This window comes from Rhynchophorus ferrugineus, unplaced genomic scaffold, assembly GCF_030347505.1.
Source record: "Rhynchophorus ferrugineus isolate W39M unplaced genomic scaffold, kcgeb_rfMv2 rfM6, whole genome shotgun sequence".
Taxonomy (NCBI): Eukaryota; Metazoa; Arthropoda; class Insecta; order Coleoptera; family Curculionidae; genus Rhynchophorus; species Rhynchophorus ferrugineus.
Window position 1 is genome coordinate 9,175,430 of NW_027472585.1, and position 16,250 is coordinate 9,191,679.

Genomic DNA, 16,250 nt, shown 5'->3' on the forward strand with positions numbered 1-16,250 from the left:
AAACCATAACAAATATTTTCCAAAGTGGCAGTGTAAAGTGTTCTGAAAAAGTGTCATTGTATCCAAATGCATTTACCAAACAATTAAACAAGCGCGATGTCAGTGAAGTGTGTAGTAATAAACATTATTTCAACTCACAATGATAATAAGTTGTATTAATTTGTTAAGAAGTTATTAGGGATATATATTTTAAGTATTAGTTGACAAACTTAATTTCATGGAAATAGTAAGTTTTATAACACTTTTTCACAACTTTTTCAGATTAAATAAGATAGTATAGTATGTTAAAATATTAACTTTTTGTGAATATATATTCTATTCAAATTTATTCATTTTAAATCATTCTATTCTAAATTATTTCTAATCTAACTCAAAAAATATATTTCAAAACATGCTTAAATATGAAGTCTTTTAAAGGAGAGACAGTAAAATAATAACAAGGAGTTAGCAAAAAGAAGCATGGCTTGGGCAAACGCTACGAAGCAAAGTGAGTGTACCTGGCTGAGCCCAGACCGTGGCCACGTCTAGCTTAAAGCTCCCCAGCATTTTGTTACCCCGCAGAAAGTTGCGTGACTGCAGTACCTGCCAACGGGAAAATCGAGAGAAACAAAAAGGAAATCGAAAGAACAGTGTAGGAATAGTAACGTACGTGGATGCTGTTGCAGGCATTATGCAAAAGATCTGTCAATAATCGGAATAAAACGAATTTGGAACGTCGGGCTTAAGATATAGCTATTAAATATTCATTTATCGTCAGCCTGGCGTTCCGAATCCCATGGAAAAGTGTTTCGTGGTAATGTCTATCATTTTATGTGATAAATATTGAAAATTTACTGAGTTGACAAGAGGATAATTTAGGTTTTATGTTGTGAAATAAAATATAGATCTATATAAGACAGTAAATTAATTTTGCAGTCGAACACCTGTTTTCATAATAGTTAGGTGTATGATTTACATTTTTTCTTCGACTTTATATTATATTTAACACTGATTTATTTTTCAACTGAGAATTTGAAAGTTTTTGATAACAACTAATAAATAATATAGTGCATTGGAACTGTATTCTATACAAATGTCAATAAAGAAACAATGCTTCTAAATGAATTCCGTTTATACTCTGACTTGATGTTAATGTTATTTATTATGAAGCGTGTAGTTAATGGGACACATATTTCTATAAATGGTACTTTTATTTTTGCTCATTAGTTGTAATTACATTTGCAAGCTTTGTAGGATGAAGACTCAGTATGAACGCAGCAAGAGCTTAAATTGAGATGATAGTGGACTTTTGCATCACATTAAATAAACACAACAATTTGGGAGATGTCTTTTCACTCGTCTAAGCATGTTAAAAGGCGCTGCGTGATGAAAGCTGTATTTTCTGCGAGAACCTTAACTGTAAGAAGTTATGAACCGATCTAGGGGAATCTAGTAGATCGATGCTAAATAATCAAAGTCATATGATGTTATGTTAGTCAATCTGGTGGAATATGAATGGGATCATTTATTATGAAGCACTGGATACTTGAGCCTTTTTGAATTTGAGAATTTGTTCTATCGGCCGCAGTATATTTTCTATTTAGCTAAAGTTTCTTGCGGCTTCAATATTACATGGTCGATGTTGTTCGTTAATGTGTCGTTGATTTTATCAGCTTTGTGCTAGTAAAAGTGGACGTGGAAGCTACAAAATACAATTCAAGGAAATTTTTTTCCGTGTTAAATTCCAAGAAAACCATCTAGTCTAGTTTTTGTCTAGTTTTGATTTATTTTGGGTCAAGTATTGAAAATGGAACAGAAATTATAATATGCACAATATTTCACACTGAGAGTTCTTAATCATTAATTTCCACAAAATTATTTCAAAGTCTATATTGCATTCACAGTTTCGAATTGAAAATAACATTTCACAAAACCTTGTATCTCTTATCAACATTAAGAAAAAACACTTTTTCATGGTAATTTCAAGAATTATCGTAAATAATCCTCGAAAAAAAATTAAATTTAAAGTAAAATACACACTTCGAACAATAACAATTCAAATAGATAACGAAATAGTACCCGATGTATCATAGACGGTTTTTACGTCTATTTTGAAGCTTCCCACCACGGTACCTGACCGTATAAAAGACATTTTTCTAGAATGTAATACCTAAAAATCAACCTCAATACTAATATTGTGTTTAACAAATTTGGTTTAATTAAGTCATTCTATTCACTTTGGAAATACATCACTATATTTTCTTCGGAAAGGATAGAATATGTGTCGTAAATATGAAATAAAAACCTCATTCAATTATATAGTTCATTCAATTAAATCATCATTTTTCGGAAATTACTTTTAGTTTGCCTTGAGATAACATATACAGTAAGTGGTCAAATTGTTAGGGAGTAATGGGGGCATTAATACGAGTTCTCGTTGTTCTTAAAGAGTTATTTCATCTTAAGTAGGTATTGGTATCATTATTATTGTTTTCGTGAATTGGTAACACAGTAAACGCGCGTCATTTGTCAATTTTATAACGTTTCCTTTCATTCGGTCATTGTCTATTAAAACTGGCGCGTTGCAGTACTACTGCAGAGATATAGATTATAGATACTATAAATTCATTACTTTTAACTGCCTTTTGTACCTAAAAAAATGAAAAGGTAATTAATGTTACGTATCATAATACTTTTGCTATGTTTGCCTACGAATTTGCATTTTATTAATGGGTTGACTCGATTAAATAAGATTATAAAACTGATTGTATATTTTTTAGTTTTTATGATCCCAATATATTACAGATACATTGTTGTAGACATGTTGTATACAGAATTGTTACCGAAATCCATTTAATCTAATCCCTAATAATTAGGTCACTCACTGAAGTACGCTATTGAATAATAGATTTCCTTAGCGCAAATTCTTAATTCTAATACAAATACACACTGTGATAACACTCATAGTACAGAAAAGTGATATTTCATACAAAGAAGTACCTAAAAGGAGTATTTTGTCCTCATACAGTAGTTGAAAGAAAAATTTGGTCAAAGTAAATATTTCTGAACAAATATCGCGTGTAGATAAAAGATCCCGAAAATAGTAGCTAAAATAACACAGAGTTCATAAAGTTTAATGAGAACAATTAGGGGAGGAAAACCCAGAGCAACTCAGGTTAGACGCTTATGAAGATCCTTTTAACTTACGATGGATCAATAATGGTCACAAGTTCTATCCTTTTGAAGTGAAAAAATGTGCGTATTGGTTTTTTATGAATATTATATTATTTTAAAGTTATTAGGGGCATAACATGTAATAAGAGTAATTATGCATTTTTTGCTTTTATATAATTTTAAATCCCTAAAATGTATAGAATGACTTTTTCGTTTCATTGCAGAAACTCAAATTTCAATAACTTTAAACTTTACTTTATTATTGCACGAACGAATTACAACACGAACGAGCTTCCTAATTGAATATTTATAACAAACATGTTTGTCTACATCTTATACATTTATACTTATCGACGAATTCTTCAACAAGTAAACTGGTTCTTGATTTCTAAAGGTATATGTTTCGTTCTTATGTATTATTTATTGTTGTTATAGCTGTTCCGGTAACGATATCGGACATATTTCATTTCCCGAATCGGATGTATTCCGTTCGATAAATTTTACATAGCTGTCAACCTAGTGAAATGTACCAGCGATTGTGGAAAATTTTTCAATCAGAATAAATCATTGTGTCGGTTTATTTGATTATTTAGTAAATTTAAATTAACAACGCTTGTACAGTAAATAAAACGTGTCACGTATCAATGGGGATTTTGCGTATGTACGCTTGAGTTTGATTTAATAAGCCACACATGGAAATGTCATCATTTGTGGCTAATACTGTAATATTTGTTATAAGAGTTGTTAGAGCTACTATACGTAAGCAACAATATAGACTCCAAAGAAAATATATCAGCGCACATCGAGTTTATAATGCATCTAATCAAACTGCACATATACCATTACATATAAACATTACCTCATATAATCCTCTTTTATTGCTTTTATATATACGTCAATTTGAGCTTTTTCTTTAAACTTTTATTACCAAAGAATAGTTAGCTCATTACACTTTCAGATTTCCAGTTTGCGGTTCAATTTCTCGTTATTATTCCAAAAAAATGTGTACCTTTAAGATTCCTTTTGTGATAACAAAACACATATAATAAAGGAAGTTTTGATATAACAGCCGAGATGAATCAGCTTATCACGAAAAAAATCAGTAGTAAATTTTAATTATTTTTACATAATAAGTTATTGTTATATACACAAATGTTGCTTACCACTGTTAAATCCTTTATAAACCTACGGAATATATTTATGGTGGTTTCAGAATACACACTGTTAAAAATAATTTCCTAAAAAGTATCATATGTACATCCGCCTAGTACAGAAATAATTATCAGACCTTCGTTATTCCGTAAATGGTGGAAACGATAATAAGGATAGATCCTTTCCATTTTAATACTGAAGTATTGGAATATTTGGGTTTAGGTATTAAATTTGGAGGTTGTAATAAGTATTGTGGGACAAATTATTATAGAAAGTATAATATCTAACAATCGGTACACATTATTAAAATGTGTTATCAATATTGAGTGAGCTAATATCATTTCGCAATTTGCAATTTAGAAAAATTTTTTTGGTAATAAAGTATGTACCTGTATAAAATACAAAGTAGGTATAAATCATGTATTTTGATCTTTATCCAAACGTAATAATGCGAACAATTAGATATGTCCTTCAAATGAAGTTATATAGGCTTGACTTGACTATGAATAAATTTAAAACAATTGCAAATCATACAATTAAAAATTATGCGCATCATTCTCAACGTATGTTGTTTCGTTTGGAACTGTCAGATCTATTGTCACGGAGCTTTTTTCATTTTTTTCTAAATGACTTTCCTCGAGAATTAGCTAGGTCTCCAATGCCACTAATGTTATATCTTAACGGTTAGTCTTATATAACACAAAAAGTTCTTTTTTAACGATTTTTCAGGGTTTCCCTCTTTCAAAACATATGAAACATATTCGGCAAAGTAAACGAACTTTTCTTTCAATAAATTCTTCAAAACACTGCAATTTATATCTTTTAATCGTTCAATTGTACATCGATTGTCGCATCTTAATGAAATTACTTTTTTCAAATAGGATCTCGTTATCTCGAAAAGTCGTATTTGGAGTAACTTGAACTTATTGAAAATTGTAGTTGACGTCGTCTTCTGTTGAATTTCTCTTATAATACAGATGAAGTGCTTTAACGCTTGTAGTTGCTCTAATGTGATTCCGTTGGGAGGTACAATTCCAGGCTATCTGTATTTGATCAAAACTTTGATTTTTCCTTCACTAAAATTACTACAGTAGATCAAATTAGCCTATTAGATTACTGTAAAATGAGCATTATTTGATGCACATTTTGGGAAGCATTCTGTAATATACTTTCAAAATCAATATGAATAAAGGTGTTGCTTTAACTGTAGCTAGAGAGTTAAAATGTACTTATTGAAAGTATTAGACTTTTGATTCTATGCACGTTGCCCAAATTTCAGGCTATTTATGGATGCCATTCCAAAACAACAGTTTCTCCTTTGAGTTAAACCATCGAACGGATCTTCTTCTTATAGCTGGTCTGCAGTAGTGTGCCCCATCGAAAAGGTAGTAGTCGAATAGAGTCTGGTCTGCAGAGTACGCCGGGTACCATGCCTTTTAGTTTATTGTGGACGTTTTTCGATCAATGCACATTTCAAATTGGCACTCACTTCTTTGCACCCATCTTTTGGATTATTTCCATAGCTTACAATTATTAATAAATTGTGACTTAGCTCACAATTGACTTTTCAGCCAGTTATTTATAATATATTTCTCATCCTATTAATTCTGCAACAGCGATTCTGCAGTCTTTAAACGTTTTCACCTTGCTCTGACGTCCTTTGTGTTGAATAATTGAACACCATAATGAATCATATTCATCACCATATTTGAATTTTCGAAACCATATTGTTACGGTACTTATTATGATCATATGCGTACCTAGTGAAATGACTTGTGAAATTTGTTAATACACTGGAAAATAATTATCAACACACTTGTTTAGTAGCATTTGACTACATGATTAACGAAACATATACCTTCAATATTTATTACAAAATCTTGCATCATTATAACTATGAAATGCTGTTATGTATATCGTCTTTCCATATCCATTAATAAACTTCAGAGATATTCGATAATACTATAATAGATAAACGAATGGTATTTTCAGCAAACATTAATTAATACTAGGCCTCATTCGACCTTTAAATGAAACCCCCTCTTAATACCTCAGACGCCATTAAAATGACGTGTCGATTTCGCCACCGATAATGTGACCTGTTTGTTTTTTTGATCGTTTCTATCGGGCCAATCGATAACATAGGTTTTTAATTATAGGAAAATAGCCAGAGGGTTTTGTCTTCGAACGATTCGAGTTCGTATTCGCCCGTATTAGAGAAGAAAAAAAGAGCCACTTACCGATAGTTGGATGATTTTATCGAAGAGCATTATCGGAGGCATGTGAAAGTCAAAGACGAAATACTGCAAAAAATGTTTAATTAATGTCGGGGGCGTCTTCCGAAAAAAAGTGCTGTTTACCTCGTTGTAATAAGGACAGTTAGTGCTTTCCTTCACGCTGGTGTATTTTCGCTGGTCGCCCACTTGGATGCAAACAACCGGATCCATATTTAGACCCGCCAGCTGACGGGCTTCGATAATCGTAAGACACACTTGAAAATCCTGAGCCTTTAATGCGGAATCTGTCCCTGATTGGCTGCTTTTCAGTTCTTTCAATCTGGAAAAAAAAGAAATATTTAGGGTTGCTTGACAATACGATTCATTTGGATATCTTATAGTTAATGAGAAAGAAACACGATGTTTGTTGGGAGAAGTTCATTTTGATTTACTTATTTAAGACGTTTGAAGATTTTTTATCAACAGTTTCTAAATTTCAGTACTTTTAACAAATTGAAAGACGTAAACAAGACGCTCTTGTTCATTTTGAATATACTAGGGTAAACTGGCCCAAGGATTATTATTTAAACACTGTACAGTACTTCTATTTACGTGAATATGCTCAATTTGCAATTATGGGATGCTTATTTGAGTTCATGTATTTATGTACGTAAGTTATAAAATCTGAAGGGCCAAAACCCTTATAATTTACTGTAAAATATATATTTTTTATGGAAAACAGTGGGAACTAGTCGAACAGCGATTAAAAACAAAACTGTCAGTTTAAATATATTCCAACATAAACCAAACACCTATATCTAAACAACAAATACCTTCATCCTAAAGAAACGAACTAAGAGATGTAGGTGGTCGCTCTTCCGTCTGGACATACTGGTCCTACACCCTGAACTGTGATGCTTGTGCCGGGCTAGCGGTCTTTGAGCATCTTCAATTCGCCCTTTTGTGCCTTTACAGCTTCATCTATGTTATTTTTGCTCGTACACTTAACTACACTTAACTACACCAAGAAATGCTTCGAGTAACTACGGAACGATTAACAAACGCAATACAGTGTCTGTCTTCTTTTATTTTATATTTAGAGGTGGCGAATGATTGAATGACTACAGAAAGAGGTATTGAGGGTATAAATATATTCTAACATAAAGCAAACTTCTATATCTAGATGTATCACTTTATTGATCACATTTGTCAGTGTTATCATAAATGTATGGTCTTGTTTATTCGAATACTCAGTTTTCATAATTAGGGCCATATGAATCGTGTCAGGTGGACCGATTTGGCTTGTTAGTAACCACATGTACTATTGAATATGACATTAAACCTATCGGATGACCAATAACTAACTTATAAACCATCTTAGGAGACATCTAGTCATACCTATGCTTATTCCTCTCCTGAATGTGATTACAATCAATCGAAATTATGTCGCAGACATAAACTTACTTGCTCCAGAAGCACTCGATAGGAAGACCACTGCGTCAAACTATCTCAATTCTCATATAGTGTTGGTTTCTGACCCTTTATAGCAACATTAAACTCATATCATTCCACAACCACCTGATTTATTTTTTAAAAATATTTGGTTATTGCTTAAAACTAAAAAAACTGCTTCTAGAACATCGTTTTTTTGGAAATAAAATTCAACAACTAAAAAGGAATCTAAAAACGTAAGAATAATTTTTTGTATTGAATGTGAAGAAGTAGATTTGAAAATAAAATAATCTGCTTTCATTTTATTTTGAAAGTCATTGTATATAACAAAAATAGATATTGAATAAATGATTAACAGATAATTTTGGGTGTTTGTTTTTCTATGATCATTCCGTACGTATGTTGTTGAATTTGGTTGTATTAATGAATTTGTTGATGTTATTGAAACATTGGATTGGATTCAATAAATTAGAAGTAAAGACACAACAGAGTTAAAACGTTACTATTTTAATTTTGTTTACGGAGATGTATAACTGTGCCTCTTTGCGCCATGCCATATATTATCCATATTCTTATCATTTTGCTACAAAATAGAACATTTTAGAATATCATTTATTATTACCAGTCATTCACTAGCCTAAGTTAAGAGTCATAAAAGTCTAAAGTACTCTATACTGACAGTTTCAAGTCCCTTAAAGTTTGAAGCTAACGTGATTGTGATGAGGTTACTTCATTATTAAAATACCTTTTAGAGAAACTTCCAAAATGTCTACTTTTTGCTTACTACTCTTAAGAACCTTTTTGAATTTTTTGCTGAATAATTTAAAAATGTTTAAAAGGATCACTAATTATGATCTGAGGGATCATCAATTCAAATAATTATTGCCATTATATTATGTTGGATAATATGATATAAATATTTTTAATAAACTGTTTTTTTTTTCTGACTGAAAACAAAAAGCGAATCTCAAATCTTGTTTAAATATGGGTGACATAGTATTATATATTTTATGAGTAGTTCCTAAACCATCACACGTCTTCATCTCATAGAAAAAATTATATCCTTTAGTAGTTTTGAGACAATCTTAACCGTCTCGTGTCTTCGCTTTTATGATAGCGCTTTGCTTTATTTTTATGAAAATGTCATTTCTTTTGATTTAATCAATTTCCCAACCATTTCGCCCTTCAATACAGATTATGGCAAGGCGTAAAAAATATTTCAAATTTATTTCGTTTCTCATATAAATGCAAATTGTGGATCCAATAAAAAATATTAAAATTCCCATCCCTTTTGAAATGCAGCGTTTATTTTTAATTTCGTCTCGATTGGAATATATACGGTTTTCGTGTTTCTCTACGAGATTTCGAGTTATTCTGAAATAACTATTTCAACCATAATAATTTCAGAATATGTTGAAAATGTATAATATATTACTTTCTTTTAAAAATCCGAGCAAAATCCGACAAGGCAAATGATCCCAGTCATGCCAGTAACCAGGCTGGGTAAGACCGGATGTCTTCTGGGATTATTTTCTAAGTTGGTCACTTGCCAGTCGGTTGGCTTAAAGCTGAGGATCGTGGTTCAGAGTTTACGTTAAACTGTAGGTCCAGTCCAAATGAACCCCATATTTGGTATAAGGAGACTTTAAACTATAAATAAAATTTTTAAAAAATCTTTTTTTTACTTACAAGCGTTTTAATGTGTTTTTATCTATTTGAAAACATTTTGTGAGCTTGAAATGTAGTATTGATATAATATGATGGGGAAAATTAGTATGTGTTATATCGCGCGACTGTTTTTATGTTAAGATTGAATGGTGGTGATAAGTGAGATGTCTATATATAGAGGTTTCGTTTATGTTAACCCTTCATTTTTCATTAGTGTACTATGTAGGACTCCGGGGATAGCATAGCTGTACTCTTTCCAATTAACCTGAATCAAATGAAGAAAAGAAGGCAGATTTAAATTGGATTGCAATTATTTGAAGAATTACTTGGTGTAGTTAATTGAAGTTAGTGGTCAGAAAAGGTAGATTGTAAACGCCCAAAGACTAGCTAAAAACTATTCAAATTAGACTGCTGAAAGACACTTCTAGCTCATGGATTCAAATGTCACAATTGAAAAGTCCCCGACCTACCATGGTAAAACACATTTTTTTGGTAAAATTAGTTTTTTTTTATTCAACATAATTCCCTTCAAGGATGATATTGATACTGATTATAGCGACCCTCCAACTTTTCGATACCATTTTTGTAGTTCGATTTGACTTTTGCCTTAAAATAAGCCTCAGTTTCGCCGATCACCACTTCATACGACGAAAATTTCTTCCCAGCAAGCATTCCTTTGGGATTTAAGAACAGGAAATAGTTGCTGTGGGTCAGATCTGGAGAATACGGTGGATGAGGAAGCAATTCGAAATTCAATTCAAGGATTTTTGCCATGGTTTTCACTGACCTGTGACACGGTGCATTGTCTTGGTGAGGCAGCACTTTCTTTTCCTTCAAATGTGACCGTTTTTCGGCGATTTCGTCCTTCAAACGGTCCAATAACGCTATGTAATAGTCGCTGTTTATGGTCCTTCCTTCTTCAAGGTAGTCAATGAAAATTACTCCATGTGCATCCCAAAATGCAAACGCTATGGAGCGGGTTCATCGTGTGCAGTCCATTCGGATGACTGTCGATTGGACTTCGGAGTGAAATCATGGAGCCATGTTTCATCCATTGTCACATATCGACGCAAAAACTCGGGTTTATTACGCTTCATAATATTCAATCACTGCTCCTAATCATCAACTCGTCGTTGGTTTTGGTCAAAAGTGAGCTCACGCGGCACCCACTTTGCACAGAACTTTCTCATACCCAAATATTCGTGAATGATATGATGTACACGTTCAGTTGATATCTGCTATTTCATTCAATTTGAATTTACGTCCATTCAAAATTATTTTGTAGATTTTTTAAATGTTTTCGTCGATAACAACCCCTTTTGGGCGTCCACTGCGTTCCTCGTCTCCGGTGCTTATTTCACCACGTCTAAACTTAGTATGCCAATTCTTGATGGTTAATTTTCCTGGGGCAGTCTCCGGAAATTCGGCATCAAGCCAAGTTTTTGCTTCAACTGTATGTTTTTCCTTCAAATGCAATATTTTATCAACACGCGAAATTCCTTTTTATCCATTTTTTTCACAATAAGAAAAGTATATTATATGCTATAATTCACAAACTAATGATCCGACAGCTGTCAAATTTATTACACGTATATTTTGAGGAGTAGGGCTAACTAAAAAATATGTGGATTTATTTCTTGTAGCGTCATCTATGTGTCAGACCGGGGACGTTAAAATGCCAAAGTTAAGCCACCAAAGGCGAACTGATATAGCTATGAACTAACAGTCTACTGAAATTTAGAGAGAAACTCAGTCTATTTGGCCACCACAGGCGGATTGCAATGACTCAATCTCTGAGTTGTATTGTATTGGATATTTAAAGTCACTAAAGCTTGGGAAACCTTTCCATATAGATGGAAGTTTAAGTAGAAGTAGTGCTATTCAGAAATTAGCCAATTTTACGACTATAAGATGTTTGGATAGGACAATTACCAGTACATATTTTGGGTATCCCTGGGTCTAGGTTTCTTTAAGATCGAGATGCTATATTGCGCAAGTGTTTACTAGAACTATGTATTCAAGGTTGAGGTGGTATGTTTATGTTAAGACTAAATAGAGACGATAAGTGAGACGTCTAGACATAAAGGTTTGGTTTATGTTAGAATATATTTAAACCCTAATTATCATTATTTATCACCATTCGTCAAGTATTTTCTTTAAAATAAAATTGTTTTAATCTAAATTAAGTATTTGTGACGTTTTTATTAGACTCTTTATGTTTCATAATTTGCGAAAGCATGCAAATTTTATCAATTTTAGAAATAAATCACCGTAGTATTTGAACCTATTATCAGTTTTACATAATAGTTTTAGGTAACGTATAATGAGAGTTTTCTTGTTCTGTATCTACCTTGGGATCACATTCAGTGATGAAGGTTGACAGAAATTACCTAGAGATTACTTTATATCCATCAAAACTTAATTAAAATATGCTGTTTTGGGATACAGAAAATATGTCTAAATATTGTAAGTAAAAATTGGCAGAGGTCAGATTATTTCGACCGAGTAGGGTCTATAATATATCGAGGCTACACAAACCTCATCTACATATCAATTCCCAACTCTGCCCCTTTTTCTACGAAAAGCCTACTTTAAGATTACATAATTTATAATGTGAATAATGCGTAGACCTCTTCATAGTAATTTTTCCTCGTTAAAGTAGTCGGGTTAAAGTGGAATCCGACGTTGCCATATGGAGCTAATTACTTTTTACGTCGCTTACGTGGTTCTTTTACGATGGTGTGAGAGGGTTGTTAAGTCAGGAGCCGTGTAAGGTGAGATTTTGTTGCCGGGACTCTATTAAAGCGAATGTACGATTTTAATTTATCCCATTAAAAACCCTCCTTTCTATTATAATGTTGTTACATAGTTCTAGGAAAGGTCAAAAATTATTAATTGCATTATATGATGTCGTTATATCTATTAATGTAAAATATTTATTTAATTTAATGCTGTAAGCTCAGTTAAATTACACTAGTCTGTAATTCTGTAAATAATAGTAATTTTTTTATTTTCATTAATTTCATGCATGATAATATATTTGGTGCTCTTAACTCGAAATTTAAAAGGAATATAGATACAAGATTTTTAGAGTAACAACTGCAAAGAGTTAACGTATTACAGTTCCGTTTCATTTCCTTTTCATTGTATTAATCGGAATTCTACCGTTAATCAATATTTTCCGTCTTTCAATGTCCACCATAGCGTAGGGAAATATTTTACCATACTCATCTGATACACTGCCAAGATATTTGAGGCAAAAAATTGCATTTATAGTGTCAAACATTTATTGCTTTTAAAATTTTATACGCAGCAGGTCAAGTTTGTATAATGACATGTTCTTGGGCATTTGTAAAAGCTTAAGTTAGGATAGACTTAAAAATAAGTTAGAATAGTATCCAGAATAAGATTTATATTATCAGTTGTACAGTAGACAGTACAGTAGTATAGTACAGTGTACAATACAGTACTTAAGTGATTTTCTACATATCAGAATAGTTATATTATATCAAGGAAATCATATAATAATACATATTGCCCACGGGTTTTTATTGCACAAAAGTTACCATTACTCTTTGTTTCTTTCGTTTTTTAAAAAATGCATAAACTACACATGAATAAAATGCATAAACTTACAAAACCTACTAAAATATCTAATGTAGAATGTAAACAAATAAAATTCATTTTTAAACGACTATTGTAAAGTCATAAGGAAAATGGCGTAAGCACAAATGTAGTACCATGCTAATCAGTTACGACTTGGGTCTTCTCTTTCTGAGTACTGTCTAAAACTTATTTTGTATGTATAGAGATTATTTATAATGTTTACGAATATAAACAAATGATATTCGATGCAGCCCAGTATTATTAGTTTAATTTTTACTAAACAGTTGTTTAACACTGTTTTTGAAGTAGGTATGATAATGTAAACATAGTAAAATATAATTTTAAAATATATATTTAACAGGTCAATTGAAAAGTCTCCGGCCTGACATATAGATGGCGCTACTAAAATTAAATCCATATGTTTTTTAGTTAGCCCTAACCCTCAAAAGATGCGTGTATAAATTGGACAGCTGTCGAATCATTAGGTAGTGAATTATAGCATCTTGAGTGAAGCAACTTTTGTTGTTGTGAAAAAAATGGATAAAAAGGAATTTCGCGTGTTGATAAAATTTGGGATTGCTGTTTGAAGGGAAAAAATACAGTTGAAGCAAAAATTTGGCTTAATGCTGAGTTTCCGGACACTGCCCCAGGAAAATCAACCATCAAGAATTTGTATGCTAAGTCTAGACGTGGTGAAATGAGCACCGAAGACGGTGAACGCAGTGGACGCCCAAAAGGGGTTGTTACCGATGAAAACATTTAAAAAATGGACAAAATTATTTTGAATGACCATAAATTGAAGATGATCAAGCCTAATAAACCTGTTTGCGTCGGTATGTGACAATGGATGAAACATGGCTCCATCATTTCACTCTGAAGTCCAATCGATAGTCATCTGAGTGGACTGCACACGATGAACCCGCTCCAAAGCCCGGAAAACGCAACAGTCAACTGGCAAGTTTATGGCGTCTGTATTTTGGGATGCGCATGGAGTAATTTTCATTGACTACCTCGAAAAATGAAGAACCATCAACAGCGATTATTACATAGCATTATTGGGCCGTTTGAATGATGAAATCGCCGAAAAAACGGCCGCATTTGAAGAAAAAGAAAGTGCTGCTTCATCAAGACATTGCACCGTGTCACAAGTCATTGAAAACGATGGCAAAAATCCATAAATTGTGCTTCGAATTGCTTCCTCATCCGTATTCTCCGTATCTCCCGATCTGGCCCCCAGCGACTATTTCCTGTTCTCAGATCCCAAAAGAATGCTCGCTAGGAAGAGATTTTCGTCGAACGAAGAGGTGATCGCCGAAACTGTGGTCTATTTTGAAGCAAGGGACAAATCGTACTACAAAAATGGTATCGAGAAATTAGAGGGTCGCTATAATCAGTGTTACCCTTGAAGCGAATTATGTTGAATAAAATAACTAATTTTGCCAAAAAAATTGTTTTGCTATGGTGGAGACTTTTCTATTGACCTGTTATGTACATGAAAAAAAAATTACAAAGAATAATTTACTTATTTAAGTACAATATACAATGAATTGAGAATTAAATTTAACATAATGATTATATACGGTATCAAATGAAATACTGCTGTAACTTATATTAATCCTTATAAAAGGGGACTTGAATTATTATGTATTCGTTGGGGTTGGTGCAGGAAGATTTACTGCACATTACTTAAAGAAAGCCAGGCCTTTATCTGCAACGTAACAGGTGACTTGAATTTAAATTAGGTGTGATGATTAATATCCTTAGTTACGTAACTAATTTAATTATTAAGGGACGGACAATATTCAATAAACCTTTAATATACCATAAAATACTTTATTCAACTGTAAATGTGTTGAGTATATAAAGTATGTTTTGGTTGAATATATCTACTTCTGGGCGGATTTTAATATTTAAAAAATATGATATCAGCATATGAATGGAAACATATTTTTACTTGTTATTGAATATACCAAAATTTCTCTTATCGCTATCGCTACCATGAATAGACTGTATAATCCTAAATCTAGCTTGGCTAATCTTGTTCCATATGTAGATATCTCGGTTTTATACAGGATTTAGTCCTTACTGTATGATATTATAGAGATGTCAGAACTACTATCAACTAGAAAGTGTTCTTGTTTCTCTATCTTTTATGAATAAACGGTCATAATTGCTTGAAGTATAGGGTGCTGCTGCCTCCTCTAAATCTGTGGTTGCGTTTTAATTTTTCTTCTCCCATTTATAAGGTTGTCTGTAGTTTTCTTGTCTGCGTTTGTTTCCATACTTTCTAACCAGAAAGTAACAATATTTACCCACTGCGTTGAAGTGCTTACCCCTGTGTAACTGTGGATCACCTCTGTGGATGATTTCATTTAATCTTGCAGGCAAATAAAAACTGTTTTTCCATTAGAACTAGTTGCATACATATCAGATCATTTTTAACCAATCTATCAGCCCATTCAGCCTTCATCTCTAAATTTTTATCGCAAAATGACTTTCGTTTTTGGTTAGCTTTTCCATATATAATATTCCCATTGGTTGTTTTCATATTTCGATAGCTATTACTAATTTCATTCGTCTTACTAATTGGTTTGGTATAACTGTACCCAGGCTCAGTCCTCATAGGCCCTTTTTAATCTATGTATTGAGGTCTCTCCACGTATGCTTAGCAATCTTACTTCAGCTTGACTATTATTTGTCCTTTCCTTTGCTTCCAATTATATTATATATGATCTTATTAGCTATTCTATTTATCGAATCTATTGTACGCAACTCAAAATTAAAGAAATGATGGAAATTAAAAAAATGCACCTTATCGTTTTCTACGAAAAAAAAAACGACAAAAGTCAAGATAATCTAGGACTTTTAAGAGGTTCATTTTGAGGGTTGTTCATAAAAATGCAAATGTTGCTGAGTTAGATAACATCAATAATGAAAAAGAGGAAGTGGTTAATACAAATTGTGATGGTACTTTTTTTTGTTTTGATGTAATTTTATATTCAT

At 32.3% G+C, this 16,250-nt stretch overlaps 1 protein-coding gene across 2 annotated transcripts in view; it reads right to left on the reverse strand.

Annotated features, from left to right (window-relative positions):
• Positions 1 to 16,250, reverse strand: part of LOC143199124 (otoferlin) — a 131,990-nt gene that overhangs the window by 56,221 nt on the left and 59,519 nt on the right. For both annotated transcript variants that reach the window (XM_076408876.1, XM_076408878.1), the window contains exons 6-8: positions 6,666 to 6,861; positions 6,546 to 6,608; positions 498 to 582 (exon numbers count right to left, since the gene is read on the reverse strand). In XM_076408876.1, the coding sequence (XP_076264991.1) occupies positions 498 to 582; positions 6,546 to 6,608; positions 6,666 to 6,861 (344 nt within the window). The remainder of the gene's footprint in view (positions 1 to 497; positions 583 to 6,545; positions 6,609 to 6,665; positions 6,862 to 16,250) is intronic.